Here is a 15,000-nt window from a genome sequence, read left to right as displayed (position 1 = left end):
TGCGCACAACTCAGCCATTTCCCGTGACCAGAGAACGCGTTCTGCAAGCTGAGGATCTGCTTATTAGATCAGGGTTATTAAATATAACGATCATCAACATGTTTCACTGCGAAACTCCACAGAAGATTCCTCCGAAAAACACCGAACACTGACAGAAGAGAGAGGAGAGAGGAGAGATGAAGAGATGAAGAGATGGAGAATGTGTTTACATCCGATGAACCTGCATCAGTGTCTGAAACGCCTCACACACACACCAGCACACACACCAGTATACACACCAGCACACACACCAGTATACACACCAGCACACACACCAGTACACACACCAGCACACACACCAGTACACACACCAGTATACACACCAGTATACACCTAACACACACACCAGCACACACACCAGTACACACCTCACACACACACCAGCACACACACCAGTACACACCAGTACACACCTCACACACACACCAGCACACACCAGTACACACCTCACACACACACCAGCACACACACCAGCACACACCAGTACACACCTCACACACACACCAGCACACACCAGTATACACCTAACACACACACCAGCACACACACCAGTACACACCTCACACACACACCAGCACACACACCAGTACACACCAGTACACACCTCACACACACACCAGCACACACCAGTACACACCTCACACACACACCAGCACACACACCAGCACACACCAGTACACACCTCACACACACACCAGCACACACACCAGCACACACCAGCACACACACCAGTACACACACCAGCACACACACCAGTACACACACCAGCACACACCAGTACACACCAGTACACACCTCACACACACACCAGCACACACACCAGTACACACCAGTACACACCTCACACACACACCAGCACACACCAGTGCACACCTCACACACACACCAGCACACACACCAGCACACACCAGCACACACACCAGTACACACACCAGCACACACACCAGTACACACACCAGCACACACCAGTACACACCAGTACACACCTCACACACACACCTCACACACACACCAGCACACACCAGCACACACACCAGTACACACACCAGTACACACCAGTACACACCTCACACACACACCAGCACACACACCAGTACACACCTCACACACACACCAGCACACACCAGCACACACACCAGTACACACCTCACACACACACCAGTACACACACCAGTACACACCAGTACACACCTCACACACACACCAGCACACACACCAGCACACACCAGTACACACCTCACACACACACCAGCACACCCCAGCACACACCAGTACACACCTCACACACACACACCAGCACACACACCAGTACACACCAGAACACACACCAGTACACACACCAGCGCACACACACCAGCGCACACACCAGTACACACACCAGCACACACACCAGTACACACACCAGCACACACCAGTACACACACCAGCACACACACAAGTACACACACCAGCACACACACCAGCACACACACCAGCACACACCAGCACACACCAGCACACACCAGTACACACACCAGCACACACACCAGTACACACACCAGCACACACAACAGCACACACACCAGCACACACACCAGCACACACCAGCACACACACCAGCACACACACCAGTACACACACCAGTACACACACCAGCACACACACCAGCACACACACCAGCACACACCAGCACACACACCAGTACACACACCAGCACACACCAGCACACACACCAGCACACACACCAGCACACACACCAGCGCACACACCAGTACACACACCAGCACACACACCAGTACACACACCAGCACACACCAGTACACACACCAGCACACACACAAGTACACACACCAGCACACACACCAGCACACACACCAGCACACACCAGCACACACACAAGTACACACACCAGCACACACACCAGCACACACACCAACACACACCAGCACACACCAGCACACACCAGTACACACACCAGCACACACACCAGTACACACACCAGCACACACACCAGCACACACACCAGCACACACCAGCACACACACCAGTACACACACCAGCACACACCAGCACACACCAGTACACACACCAGCACACACACCAGCACACACCAGCACACACACCAGCACACACACCAGTACACACACCAGTACACACACCAGCACACACACCAGCACACACACCAGCACACACCAGCACACACACCAGTACACACACCAGCACACACACCAGCACACACCAGTACACACACCAGCACACACACCAGTACACACACCAGCACACACCCCAGTACACACACCAGTACACACACCAGCACACACACCAGTACACACACCAGTACACACACCAGCACACAAAATCCCACTGTCGTAAATCCCACTCACGCAGAGCCGTCTCTGCACTCTTCCGACCGCTCTCTTCGTTTTCTTCGTCGACTCTGCCATGATTCACGTCTGAAATGCGTGCTAGTGTCTTCCATAGAGGCTCTTCATATGTTGTTGATGTATGTGACGTCGTGCCGTAAAGCAAGTCGTAATCCCCCCCCCCCCCCCCCGCGCTTTGCTATCGGGATAATTCGCCCTACTACGAGTCTTGCATAGTGTGCCTTTAATTTTATGTCGTCTTGTATTTGTGTGTGTGTACTGGAAGCTTGTGTGTGTACTGGAAGCTTGTGTCTGTGTGTGTGTGTGTGTACTGGAAGCTTGTGTGTGTGTGTGTGTGTAATGGAAGCTTGTGTGTGTGTGTGTGTACTGGAAGCTTGTGTGTGTACTGGAAGCTTGTGTGTGTACTGGAAGCTTGTGTCTGTGTGTGTGTGTGTGTACTGGAAGCTTGTGTGTGTGTGTGTGTAATGGAAGCTTGTGTGTGTACTGGAAGCTTGTGTGTGTACTGGAAGCTTGTGTGTGTGTGTGTGTGTGTACTGGAAGCTTGTGTGTGTACTGGAAGCTTGTGTGTGTACTGGAAGCTTGTGTGTGTACTGGAAGCTTGTGTGTGTGTGTGTGTGTGTGTGTGTGTGTGTGTGTGTGTGTGTGTGTGTGTGTGTGTGTGTGTGTGTGTGTGTGTGTGTGTACTGGAAGCTTGTGTGTGTACTGGAAGCTTGTGTGTGTACTGGAAGCTTGTGTGTGTGTGTGTGTGTGTACTGGAAGCTTGTGTGTGTACTGGAAGCTTGTGTGTGTACTGGAAGCTTGTGTGTGTGTGTGTGTGTGTGTGTGTGTGTGTGTGTGTGTGTGTGTGTGTGTGTGTGTGTGTACTGGAAGCTTCATTTACCAAGAAAAATTCCTTGAGAGTGCAAGCAGTAAATCTCCTCCTGGTTCTGATCTTTACATCGGAAGTGAATCAATCAAAACTAACTTTATCTGGACAGTAACTTTATTCTAGATCTGCTGTAAAGCCTAAACACTCTCTGTTACTGTAATCTCCTGTTATCACTGTAAAGCTGCTGTGAAACAGTCGATATTGTTAAAGCGCTGTATAAATGAAGGAGACTTGACTAGTGTACTACTTTTTATTGTTGCGCATTGTACACTGAAATCTAGTGCGCGGTGTGTTGATGCTTCATTCTGAACACAGCCTCGTTTAGAACCTCCGTTGCTCTGACTGGTCGCCATGGTGACATGCATTACTCTGGAGTCAGTTGCCATGGTAACTCGCACTTAGTGCGTCGTCGCACTGACGTCTTGAGCTTCCAGCGGCTCGTGCGTGTGTGTGTGTGTGTGTGGATGATGTCAGCGGTTTAAAGTGCGGTGCGTGTCAGATTTACACAGCTGTACGACTGTAGCATTAGCGGAAACGCTAGCGGTTTAGTGCTGCTGTTGCCACGGGCGACCGCTGATCGTCTCCTCCCAGATGGACCAGGAAACTGTTGCTACTCCAGTCTGTCGACAAACTGGACAGAGAGAAACTCCAATCATCATGCGTATCACATGTTTATATACACACACACACACACACACACACACACACACACATATATATACTGTCGTTTTTTTTGTTACTTCAATAAATATGGAGTCATTGGAAGTCAAAATGAAAGAAAATGTCTGAAAGTTTCAGAATCAGGCCCATATTAATTTGTATAATTTTATATAAAAAAATGGTTTGCTGATGTCGGTTAAAAGACATGGGTAAAGAAATTACATATTTGATCTTAATTAAGTAAGTGTTTTTATTTTATGTTTATTATGACATTTTTATGATCTAATGTTTAGTAAGGTTTTTATTTATTTATAATAAGCAAGTACTCAGACAGTCAGCATCAAAGTTTGTCTAAAAAAATATATTTTTTTATGTTACTACAGTAAAACCAGGTTAATCAGAAATTAAATTTAAGAAAATGTAAAAAGATTCTGAAAGATAATTTTTTTAATGATTTTTTTGTAACAACAAAATAGTGACTATGGTATGAAAAATGTAATGTTGTTTTTATGACATGCAGGTAAACAAATGAAATATTTCATCTGTTTAAGTAACTGTTTTTATTAGGATTTTATAATTATTTATTTGAATTGACATTTTTATGATTTAATTAACTTTTATAATATATATATATATATATCCCTATCTTTTGTGGGGGGGTTCAGTTTAAATTTTGTATTTTATTTTCAGTTTTAGTAATTTTAGTAGTTGTTAATTTCAAGGCAACATGTCTAGTTTGCTTCAGCTGAGTGTGTTGATCTGGTATTATTCCGGGGTGATGTCACCTGGTCGAGCTGGTCACCGGCTGGGATGCCCAGGCGAGGTCGTCGTCACTGTCGTAGCGTCTGGGATTGTCGAAGAAGTACGGCCTGTTGGAGAACACGTGGCTGGGAATGGCAGAGCCGCTCTGGAAGCAACAGATCACAGTAGAATCAGAATCAGGTCCGGTGAGGAAGAGTTTTCCTGGTGTTCTGGTGTCCGGCTCACCCGCTCCTGTGCCGGTCTGCGGACCCGGAAGAAGAAGACCACCAGAGCCGTGGGCAGAAGCTCCCAGACGAACAGGATCAGTCCGAACACCACGAACCCGGCGTCGCCCAGACTGGAGCGCAGATCCGCCTGCAGAAACACAGAACCAGCTGCTCGACCTCAGTCTGAACCAGTGTCGAGAGGAACGCGTTACAAGTAACTCCAGTTATGTAATCAGATTACTTTTTTCAAGTAACTAGTAAAGTAACGCATTACTTTTAAAATGTACAACAAAATATCGGAGTTACTTTTTCAAATAAGTAACACAAGTTACTTTGTTTTCCCATGTATTGACTGTCCTCTTGTTGAGAGAAATTGGGAGTAAGTGCAGAAGTGTTTTGTGTGTGTGTGTGTGTGTGTGTGTGTGTGTGTGTGTGTGTGTGTGTGTGTGTAAACATGATGGTTATTGTAGTTCTAGGCTCATCTGGACTCATCTAGACCCATCTCAATTGCACAAAAAAGAATCAGTATTCCTCAAAATGAATAAAAACTGTGAAAAGCAAAATCAGAATACAACGCAGACCTGCAATAACTAAATAATATTTATGCATTTAATCTCAATAAAAAAATTAAATGCATAAACAATATAAAAATTGTTTGTTATAAACAATAAAAAAACAAGCCCAGCCCAGGTGAGAAAAAGTAACGTAATGCATTACTTTTTTTAAAAGTAACTAAGTAATGCAATTAGTTACTTTTTAAGGAAGTAATGCAATATTGTAATGTATTACTTTTCAAAGTAAGTTTCCCCAACACTGGTCTGAAGACGTGTGACCGGCACCCACCTGATCCGACACGTTGTACCAGTCGTAGTCGAATGAGTTTATGGTCTGGATGTCGGTGAGAGCCAGAACCAGTAGATTATAACAGGCCCGCGACGCGTACAGGAGGATGACCGTGAGGCCGATCAGGGTCACCTGACACACCGACGTGCCCTGGGACACACAGGAAAAACACCAATCCTTTCATTTATGATGACAGTCAGAGACTTTAATCAAACTGTAATTAGAGACTGTAATCAGACTGTAATCAGACTGTAATTAGAGACTGTTATTAGAGACTGTAATTAGAGACTGTAATCAGACTGTAATTAGAGACTGTAATCAGAGACTGTTATTAGAGACTGTAATCAGAGACTGTAATTAGAGACTGTAATCAGACTGTACTTAGAGACTGTAATCAGAGACTGTTATTAGAGACTGTAATCAGACTGTAATTAGAGACTGTAATCAGAGACTGTTATTAGAGACTGTAATCAGACTGTAATTAGAGACTGTTATCAGACTGTTAGCAGACTGTAATTAAAGACTGTAATCAGACTGTTAGCAGACTGTAATTAGAGACTGTAATCAGACTGTTATCAGAGACTGTTATTAGAGACTGTAATTAGAGACTGTAATTAGACTGTTAGCAGACTGTAATGAGAGACTGTAATCAGACTGTTATTAGAGACTGTAATTAGAGACTGTAATCAGACTGTTAGCAGACTGTAATGAGAGACTGTAATCAGACTGTTATTAGAGACTGTAATTAGAGACTGTAATCAGACTGTAATTTGAGACTGTAATCAGACTGTAATTAGAAACTGTAATCAGACTGTAATTAGAGACTGTAATCAGACGGTAATTAGAGACTGTAATCAGACTGTTATCAGACTGTAATTAGAGACTGTAATCAGACTGTTATCAGACTGTAATTAGAGACTGTAATCAGACTGTTATCAGACTGTAATTAGAGACTAATCAGACTGTAATTAGAGACTGTAATCAGAGACTGTTATCAGACTGTAATTAGAGACTGTTATCAGACTGTAATTAGAGACTGTAATCAGACTGTAATTAGAGACTGTAATCAGACTGTAATTAGAGACTGTAATCAGACTGTTATCAGCTGTAATAAGACTGTCATCAGACTGCAATTAGAGACTAATCAGACTGTAATCAGAGACTGTTATCAGAGACTGTAATTAGAGACTGTTATCAGCTGTAATTTGACTGTCATCAGACTGTAATTAGAGACTGTAATCAGACTGTTATCAGCTGTAATAAGACTGTCATCAGACTGTAATTAGAGACTGTAATCAGACTGTTATCAGCTGTAATAAGACTGTCATCAGACTGTAATTAGAGACTGTAATCAGACTGTTATCAGCTGTAATAAGACTGTTATCAGACTGTAATTAGAGACTGTAATCAGACTGCAATTAGAGACTGTAATCAGACTGTTATCAGCTGTAATAAGACTCATCAGACTGTAATTAGAGACTGTAATGAGACTGTTATCAGCTGTAATAAGACTCATCAGACTGTAATTAGAGACTGTAATGAGACTGTAATCAGACTGTAATTAGAGACTGTAATGAGACAGTCATCAGACTGTAATTAGAGACTGTAATGAGACTAATCAGACTGTAATTAGAGACTGTAATCAGACTGTAATCAGACTGTAATTAGAGACTGTAATCAGACTGTTATCAGAGACTGTAATTAGAGACTGTAATCAGACTGTTATCAGAGACTGTTATCAGAGTCGCGATTGAAGCTGAAGATCAGGTGTGGCTCTTGCCTTGGACTCCAGGTAGATGCTGGCGAGGGACATCTTGGCCACCTTGTAGAGGCAGACGGAGAGCGAGACGGCACAGAGGACGAAGAGCGAGTCGTTGATGGTCACCCGCACCAGGACGATGGTCTTTACCGGCGCAGCGCTCGTCTTCACCAGCAGAGCACACGTCAGATTGACCAGCAGGAACAGCAGACTCACGCCCACGAACAGCAGATACAGAGGAAACCTGCGGACCAGAGGAGGCCTGAGGATGAGGATGAGGATGAAGAGGACAGAGGAGGCCTGAGGCTGAGGATGAAGAGGACAGAGGAGGCCTGAGGATGAGGATGAGGAGGACAGAGGAGGCCTGAGGATGAGGATGAAGAGGACAGAGGAGGCCTGAGGATGAGGATGAAGAGGACAGAGGAGGCCTGAGGATGAGGATGAAGAGGACAGAGGAGGCCTGAGGATGAGGATGAGGAGGACAGAGGAGGCCTGAGGATGAGGATGAGGAGGACAGAGGAGGCCTGAGGATGAGGATGAAGAGGACAGAGGAGGCCTGAGGATGAGGAGGACAGAGGACAGAGGAGGCCTGAGGATGAGGATGAGGAGGACAGAGGAGGCCTGAGGATGAGGATGAAGAGGACAGAGGAGGCCTGAGGATGAGGATGAGGAGGACAGAGGAGGCCTGAGGATGAGGATGAGGATGAAGAGGACAGAGGAGGCCTGAGGATGAGGATGAAGAGGACAGAGGAGGCCTGAGGATGAGGATGAGGATGAAGAGGACAGAGGAGGACTGAGGATGAGGATGAGGAGGACAGAGGAGGCCTGAGGATGAGGATGAAGAGGAGGCCTGAGGATGAGGATGAAGAGGACAGAGGAGGCCTGAGGATGAGGATGAAGAGGACAGAGGAGGCCTGAGGATGAGGAGGACAGAGGAGGCCTGAGGATGAGGATGAGGAGGACAGAGGAGGCCTGAGGATGAGGATGAAGAGGACAGAGGAGGCCTGAGGATGAGGATGAGGAGGACAGAGGAGGCCTGAGGATGAGGATGAAGAGGACAGAGGAGGCCTGAGGATGAGGATGAAGAGGACAGAGGAGGCCTGAGGATGAGGATGAAGAGGACCAGGGAGGCCTGAGGATGAGGATGAAGAGGACCAGGGAGGCCTGAGGATGAGGATGAGGATGAGGATGAGGAGGACAGTGGAGGCCTGAGGATGAGGATGAAGAGGACAGAGGAGGCCTGAGGATGAGGGTGAGGATGAAGAGGACAGAGGAAGCCTGAGGATGAGGATGAGGATGAAGAGGACAGAGGAGGCCTGAGGATGAGGGTGAGGATGAAGAGGACAGAGGAGGCCTGAGGATGAGGATGAGGATGAAGAGGACAGAGGAGGCCTGAGGATGAGGATGAGGATGAAGAGGAGGCCTGAGGATGAGGAGGACAGAGGAGGCCTGAGGATGAGAATGAGGAGGACAGAGGAGGCCTGAGGATGAGGATGAGGAGGACAGAGGAGGCCTGAGGATGAGGAGGACAGAGGAGGCCTAAGGATGAGGATGAGGATGAAGAGGACAGAGGAGGCCTGAGGATGAGGATGAAGAGGACAGAGGAGGATATCAGTGTAAGAACTCACTTGTATTTCAGGAGCTGAGGAGAGAACTTCGACTTGGCCTTGAAGAAAACCTGCCAAAACAAGCATGATTATCAGCACTGACTCACCAAAGACTGAGTACTTTATGTGTGTGTGTGTGTGTGTGTGTGTGTGTGTGTGTGTGTGTGTGTGTATGTGTGTGTGTGTGTCTGACCTGAGCGCAGTACAGGTTCATCAGGCACGTGTGTGTGTGTGTGTCTGTGTGCCTGACCTGAGCGCAGTACAGGTTCATCAGGCACGTGTGTGTGTGTGTGTGTGTATGTCAAGTCAAGTCAAGTTTATTTATATAGCGCTTTTCACAATACAGATTGTATCAAAGCAGCTTCACAGTATTAAATTAAAATAATACATCAATGTTTGTTTCTAGTGGAAAACGTCCACGTTTGGTAATGCTGATCAATAGTATTGTTGATTGATTGATTAAATTAAGTATCCCCAACTGAGCAAGCCAAAGGCAACAGTGGCAAGGAACCGAAAAACTCCATCAAGTGACCTAATGGAGAAAAAATAAACCTTGGGAGAACCCAGGCTCAGTCGGGGGCCAGTTCTCCTCTGGCGTTTATGAACTAGAGGCCGGATTTAACTGTAAGATTAAAAGTATTATATGAATGACTGGCTGAATGACATCCTACTATGTTAAAGTTGTATTGTGAGAGGTTTTGTGGGTGGTTTTTTGAACCGATAAGTATTACCTCTGTCTTGTCTGGATTTAATAAAAGAAATTTGCACATCATCCAATCTTTTATATCTTTAACACACTCTGTCAATTTGGATAATTTAGCGTTTTCATCCGGCCGTGATGAAATATAGATTTGAGTGTCATCAGCATAACAATGGAAACTAATTCCATGTTTCCTTATAATATTTCCAAGTGGCAGCATATATATTGAGAATAATAGAGGGCCTAACACAGATCCCTGCGGCAGTCCATAGTTTACTGGAGTTATGATCGATTTTTCTCCATTTAAATAGACAAAATGGTATCGGTCAGATAAGTATGATCTGAACCAGCTTAATGCTTGTCCTTGAACACCAGTATAATTTTGTAGTCGATCTAAGAGTATTGTGTGATCTATAGTATAGAACGCAGCGCTAAGATCAAGTAAAACTAGTATTGAGATACAGCCTTGGTCAGAAGCTAATAGTAAATCATTTGTGATTTTAACGAGCGCAGTTTCACTGCTATGATGCGGCCTGAACCCAGACTGAAACTTTTCATAGGTGTCATTTTCATGCAAGAAAGAGCCCAGTTGGGCGGACACAACTTTTTCTAGTATTTTAGACATAAAAGGAAGATTTGAAATTGGTCTATAATTTGCTAGGTTATTATGATCTAATTGTGGTTTCTTAATGAGTGGTTTTATAACTGCCAGTTTAAATGTTCTTGGAACATGACCTAAAGATAAAGATGAGTTAATAATATTGAGGAGAGGCTCTTCCACTACAGGTAACACATCTTTCAGTAGTTTAGTGGGTATAGGATCTAATAAACATGTTGTTGTTTTAGATGAAGTGATAAGTTTATTTAACTCTTTTTGTTCTATAGTTGTAAAGCACTGTAATTGTTCTTGCGGGGTGATAGTTGAGGCTGGATTATAAGACGCGATTGAGGATTGAACATTTATAATTGTGGTTCTGATGTTTTCTATTTTCTCAGTGAAGAAGTTCATGAAATCATTACTACTAAACTGTAACGGAATATTTTGTTCAGGAGACATCTGTTTATTTGTTAGTCTAGCCACGGTGTTAAATAAAAACCTAGGATTGTTTTGGTTGTTTTCTCTTAGTTTGCGGAGGTGCTCAGCCCTGGCCGCTTTTAGGGCCTTTTTATAACGTGACATACTGTCTTTCCACACGATTCTAAAGACCTCTAAATTAGTTTGTTTCCATTTACACTCTAAATTACGGGTTTCTCTCTTTAGAACACGCGTAGTATTGTATATGTGTGTGTGTGTGTGTGTGTGTGTGTCTGACCTGAGCGCAGTACAGGTTCATCAGGCAGATGTGTGTGTGTGTGTGTGTGCGTGTGTCAGACCTGAGCGCAGTACAGGTTCATCAGGATGTGTGTGTGTGTGTGTGTGTCTGACCTGAGCGCAGTACAGGTTCATCAGGATGAGTGTGTGTGTGTGTGTGTGTGTCTGACCTGAGCGCAGTACAGGTTCATCAGGATGAGTGTGAAGAACTGCAGGCACACGGGGAGGCAGTAGAGCATCCAGAAGCTGAAGGGTCCGAGAGTGTTGACCGTCACACAGTCCCTGAAGTAGAAGGAGAAGAGAAGCGCTATCAGGCGTGTGTGTGTGTGTGTGTGTGTGTGTGTGTGTGTGTGTGTGTGTGTGTGTGTGTGTGTGTGTGAGTGTGTGTGTGTGTGTGTGTACCTGAAGTAGAAGGAGAACAGCAACGCTCTCGGGCGTGTGTGTGTGTGTGTGTGTGTGTGTGTGTGTGTGAGTGTGTGTGTGTGTGTGTATGTGTGTGTGTGTGTGTGTGTGTGTGTGTGTGTGTGTGTGTGTGTGTGTGTGTGTGTGTGTGTGTGTGTGTGAGTGTGTGTGTGTGTACCTGAAGTAGAAGGAGAACAGCAGCGCTCTCAGGTGTGTGTGTGTGTGTGTGTGTGTATGTGTGTGTACCTGAAGTAGAAGGAGAACAACAGCGCTCTCAGGTGTGTGTGTGTGTGTGTGTGTGTGTGTGTGAGTGTGTGTACCTGAAGTAGAAGGAGAACAGCAGCGCTCTCAGGCATGTGTGTGTGTGTGTGTGTACCTGAAGTAGAAGGAGAACAGCAGCGCTCTCAGGCGTGTGTGTGTGTGTGTTGTGTGTGTGTGTGTGTACCTGAAGTAGAAGGAGAACAGCAGCGCTCTCAGGCATGTGTGTGTGTGTGTGTGTGTGTGTGTGTGTGTGTGTGAGTGTGTGTGTGTGTGTGTACCTGAAGTAGAAGGAGAACAGCAGCGCTCTCAGGTGTGTGTGTGTGTGTGTGTGTGTGTGTGTGTGTGTGTGTGTGTGTGTGTGTGTGTGTGTGTGTGTGTGTACCTGAAGTAGAAGGAGAACAGCAGCGCTCTCAGGGCCGCCCACAGGAGACACAGGAACAGGAACACCGTCTGGAAGCTGAAGCGCTTGTGTCGGTAGCGGAGCACGAGCCACAGCTGAGCGTAGATGAAGCAGAAGAGCGCGCAGTAGAAGAGTGTGTAGAGCAGCGTCAGGCCCAGCTTCACCAGCGGCGGGATCGAGGGCCGCAGGCTCTGAGGAGAGAGAGAGGCGTTCGATCCCGATCTTCCCTGAGGATTCTCCATCACGCTGTTCTCCATCAGCCTCGTCTGCAGTCATGAGGAGGAGAGGAGCATGTGACCCGGAGGAGGAGAGTCTGATTGGCTCTGTGGTGTGAGGAGAGAGAGAGAGAGAGAGAGAGAGAGGGACAGAGAGACAGAGAGAGAGAGAGAGAGAGAGAGAGAGAGAGAGAGAGAGAGAGAGAGAGGAGAGAGAGAGAGGAGAGAGAGAGGAGAGAGAGAGAGAGAGAGAGGAGAGAGAGACACAGAGAGAGAGAGGAGAGAGAGACACAGAGAGAGAGACTACGAGAGTCAGCCAGTGGACAAAACTAAAGTCAGAATCATCCTCATCTTGTCTGAATGTTGGTACTAATGTACAAAGGTGTTTTTTTTTTTGTTTTTTTGTTTTATATAAATGTATTCATACATTTGTTTACTGATTGATTTATTGAATTTATTGATTATTTGTGTATGTAATGTCCATTTATGTAATGGCCAATGCTTTGGCAATACTGTACAAGTCATGCCAATAAAGCTCATTTGAATTTGAATTTGAGAGACAGAGAGAGACAGAGAGAGAGGAGAGAGAGACACAGAGAGAGACAGAGAGAGAGGAGAGAGAGAGACAGAGAGAGAGAGAGAGACTCTGTCACAAAAAGAGGGAGGAGTCGACTCGACTAATCAGTGATGCGCTCACACACACTCGCACACACACTAGTGATGCGCGGTTGAGTAACGTCACCCGAATTCGCAGCCAAAAACAAATCCTTATACACATTCTCCCATTTACCTCATAAGAAAAAGGGATAAATATTAATTGTCCAAAAATCAAAACCAAATATAATCTAATATGTATTTATTTGTTTTGTGCAGAAATACTGCCGTCCTCATCAGATGCTGCGGGTGTAATGATGTGATTGGTTAGTAATGTCACACGTCACCAGCAGAGGGCGCCAATAAAACATGCTCAAATCAGCATCTGATGAATATAGAAACAGATAAACGTTCACTAAAGCTGATAACAGCATGATTTATGAAGTTTGCTGAGATTGCGAGGCTGTTGGCAGGGCAGATCTGAGATCAATAACTCGAGGAATGTTAGAGCTGTTCTGGGAGCGTTCACCGCACTAGTGTCAGAGTCACACACACATTCCTCTAGTCTTCTATGTGTAGTTGTGAAACATAATTGTGCGTCTGCGGAGATCCAGCTGACAAAAACATGTGCTGGGAATGTTTGAGTAATGTTCCCATTATGTTTCTGAATTATTCTGAATGTTCTCGGGATGTTATTTAAAATGTTTTACATTAAGGAAACATTCAATTGTATCATTCTTCTAACATTATGGGAATGTTACTTTTGAATCTCAACGTTCTGAAACAAGGAGCAACATTTAAAAATGTCCAACTAAAACATTTCAGAAAAACGTTCCATGAACGATGTATAAAAAATGTTTTTGTGCTAGTGTTTTGAGAACATTATTAAAGACCAGATAACTTTGAACAAGGGTTCTATTTATTAAGCTTTTTTCCACCACAGAATAAAACATTTTAAAAGATAATTGCGACTTTTTATCTCAGTTTAACTTGCAATTCTGACTTTTCTTCTCGCAATTGTGGCTTTATATCACGCAATTCTGACAGGATTGTGAGATAAACTCGCAATTGCATGTTATAAAGTGCAATATTAAGGGAAAAAAGACGGCTTTTTTCCTCAGAATTGCGAGTTTATGTCTCACAATTCTAAGAAAAGATGTCAGAATTGCGTGATAAATCCACAATTGCGAGGAAACAAAGTCAGAATTGCGAGTTAAACTGAGATAAAAAGTCCGTATTGTGAGATAAATGAGGCAGAGATATGCAGAAATGTATCAATTAATCCATTGTGAATAAAATTGCTGACACTCCCAAATCACATTTGTAAAGGTTTATGAACAGTAATCTGATAACTCTCTGGACTCAGAAGGTAAATGTAAGGGTTTGTAAGTGAGAATAGTTGTTTAAGTTTAAGTGCCTTCAGAAGTGCACTGACCCTCATGAGGCCTCAGTCGGAGACGGTTCACATCTGGACACACACACACACACACACACACACACAGCCTTTTGTGTTTCTCTAACGTGCCTTAGAAAAGCAGAGAACTCCCGCACAAACATGGCGGATAGTTAAAAAACTCGATTATTTTTTTGTTCGCATCGCATTCCAGTCTTTACGGAAGCTTGTTTCCGCCACAGAATAACATATTTTAAAAGATAATTGCGACTTTTTAACTCACAATTGCGAGTTTATTTCTCGCAATTCTGACTTTATAACACACAATTCTGACTTTATAACTCGCAATTCTGACTTTAAATTCTGAGATAAAAAGTCGCAATTACCTTTTTTATTTTTTATTCTGTGGCGGAAACAAGCTTCCATAAGTCGTCAATTGTGTAGACACAACACTAAGTTTATTTTTTAAATTGTTGTGAAATTTAAGTGAAAAATTACGATGGTATCAGTGTTTTGTCAATGTGCGATCTTCGCAAGAAAACCACTAAGTGCAGCGCGCTGTTGCTATGGTTACTGCGATTTTCGCGCCAGATGAAAATATCGCTGACACACTTCT

At 44.5% G+C, this 15,000-nt stretch overlaps 1 protein-coding gene across 1 annotated transcript; it reads right to left on the bottom strand.

Annotated features, from left to right (window-relative positions):
* Positions 1 to 3,507: 3,507 nt before the first annotated feature.
* gpr137bb (G protein-coupled receptor 137Bb) lies at positions 3,508 to 12,507 on the bottom strand. Its single transcript, XM_079856506.1, has 8 exons — positions 12,165 to 12,507; positions 11,290 to 11,401; positions 9,129 to 9,178; positions 7,522 to 7,744; positions 5,742 to 5,891; positions 4,918 to 5,046; positions 4,716 to 4,837; positions 3,508 to 3,901 (listed from the first exon to the last, which is right to left on the bottom strand). Exons 1-8 carry the CDS (start codon positions 12,437 to 12,439, stop codon positions 3,808 to 3,810), a joined length of 1,155 nt encoding a protein of 384 aa, XP_079712632.1. The 5' UTR covers positions 12,440 to 12,507; the 3' UTR covers positions 3,508 to 3,807.
* Positions 12,508 to 15,000: the final 2,493 nt, after the last annotated feature.

Source organism: Squalius cephalus, assembly GCF_949319135.1.
Source record: "Squalius cephalus genome assembly, chromosome: 22".
NCBI classification, from domain to species: domain Eukaryota; kingdom Metazoa; phylum Chordata; class Actinopteri; order Cypriniformes; family Leuciscidae; genus Squalius; species Squalius cephalus.
Note: the sequence above shows the minus strand (reverse complement) of the source record. Positions and strands in the feature narration are given on the sequence as shown.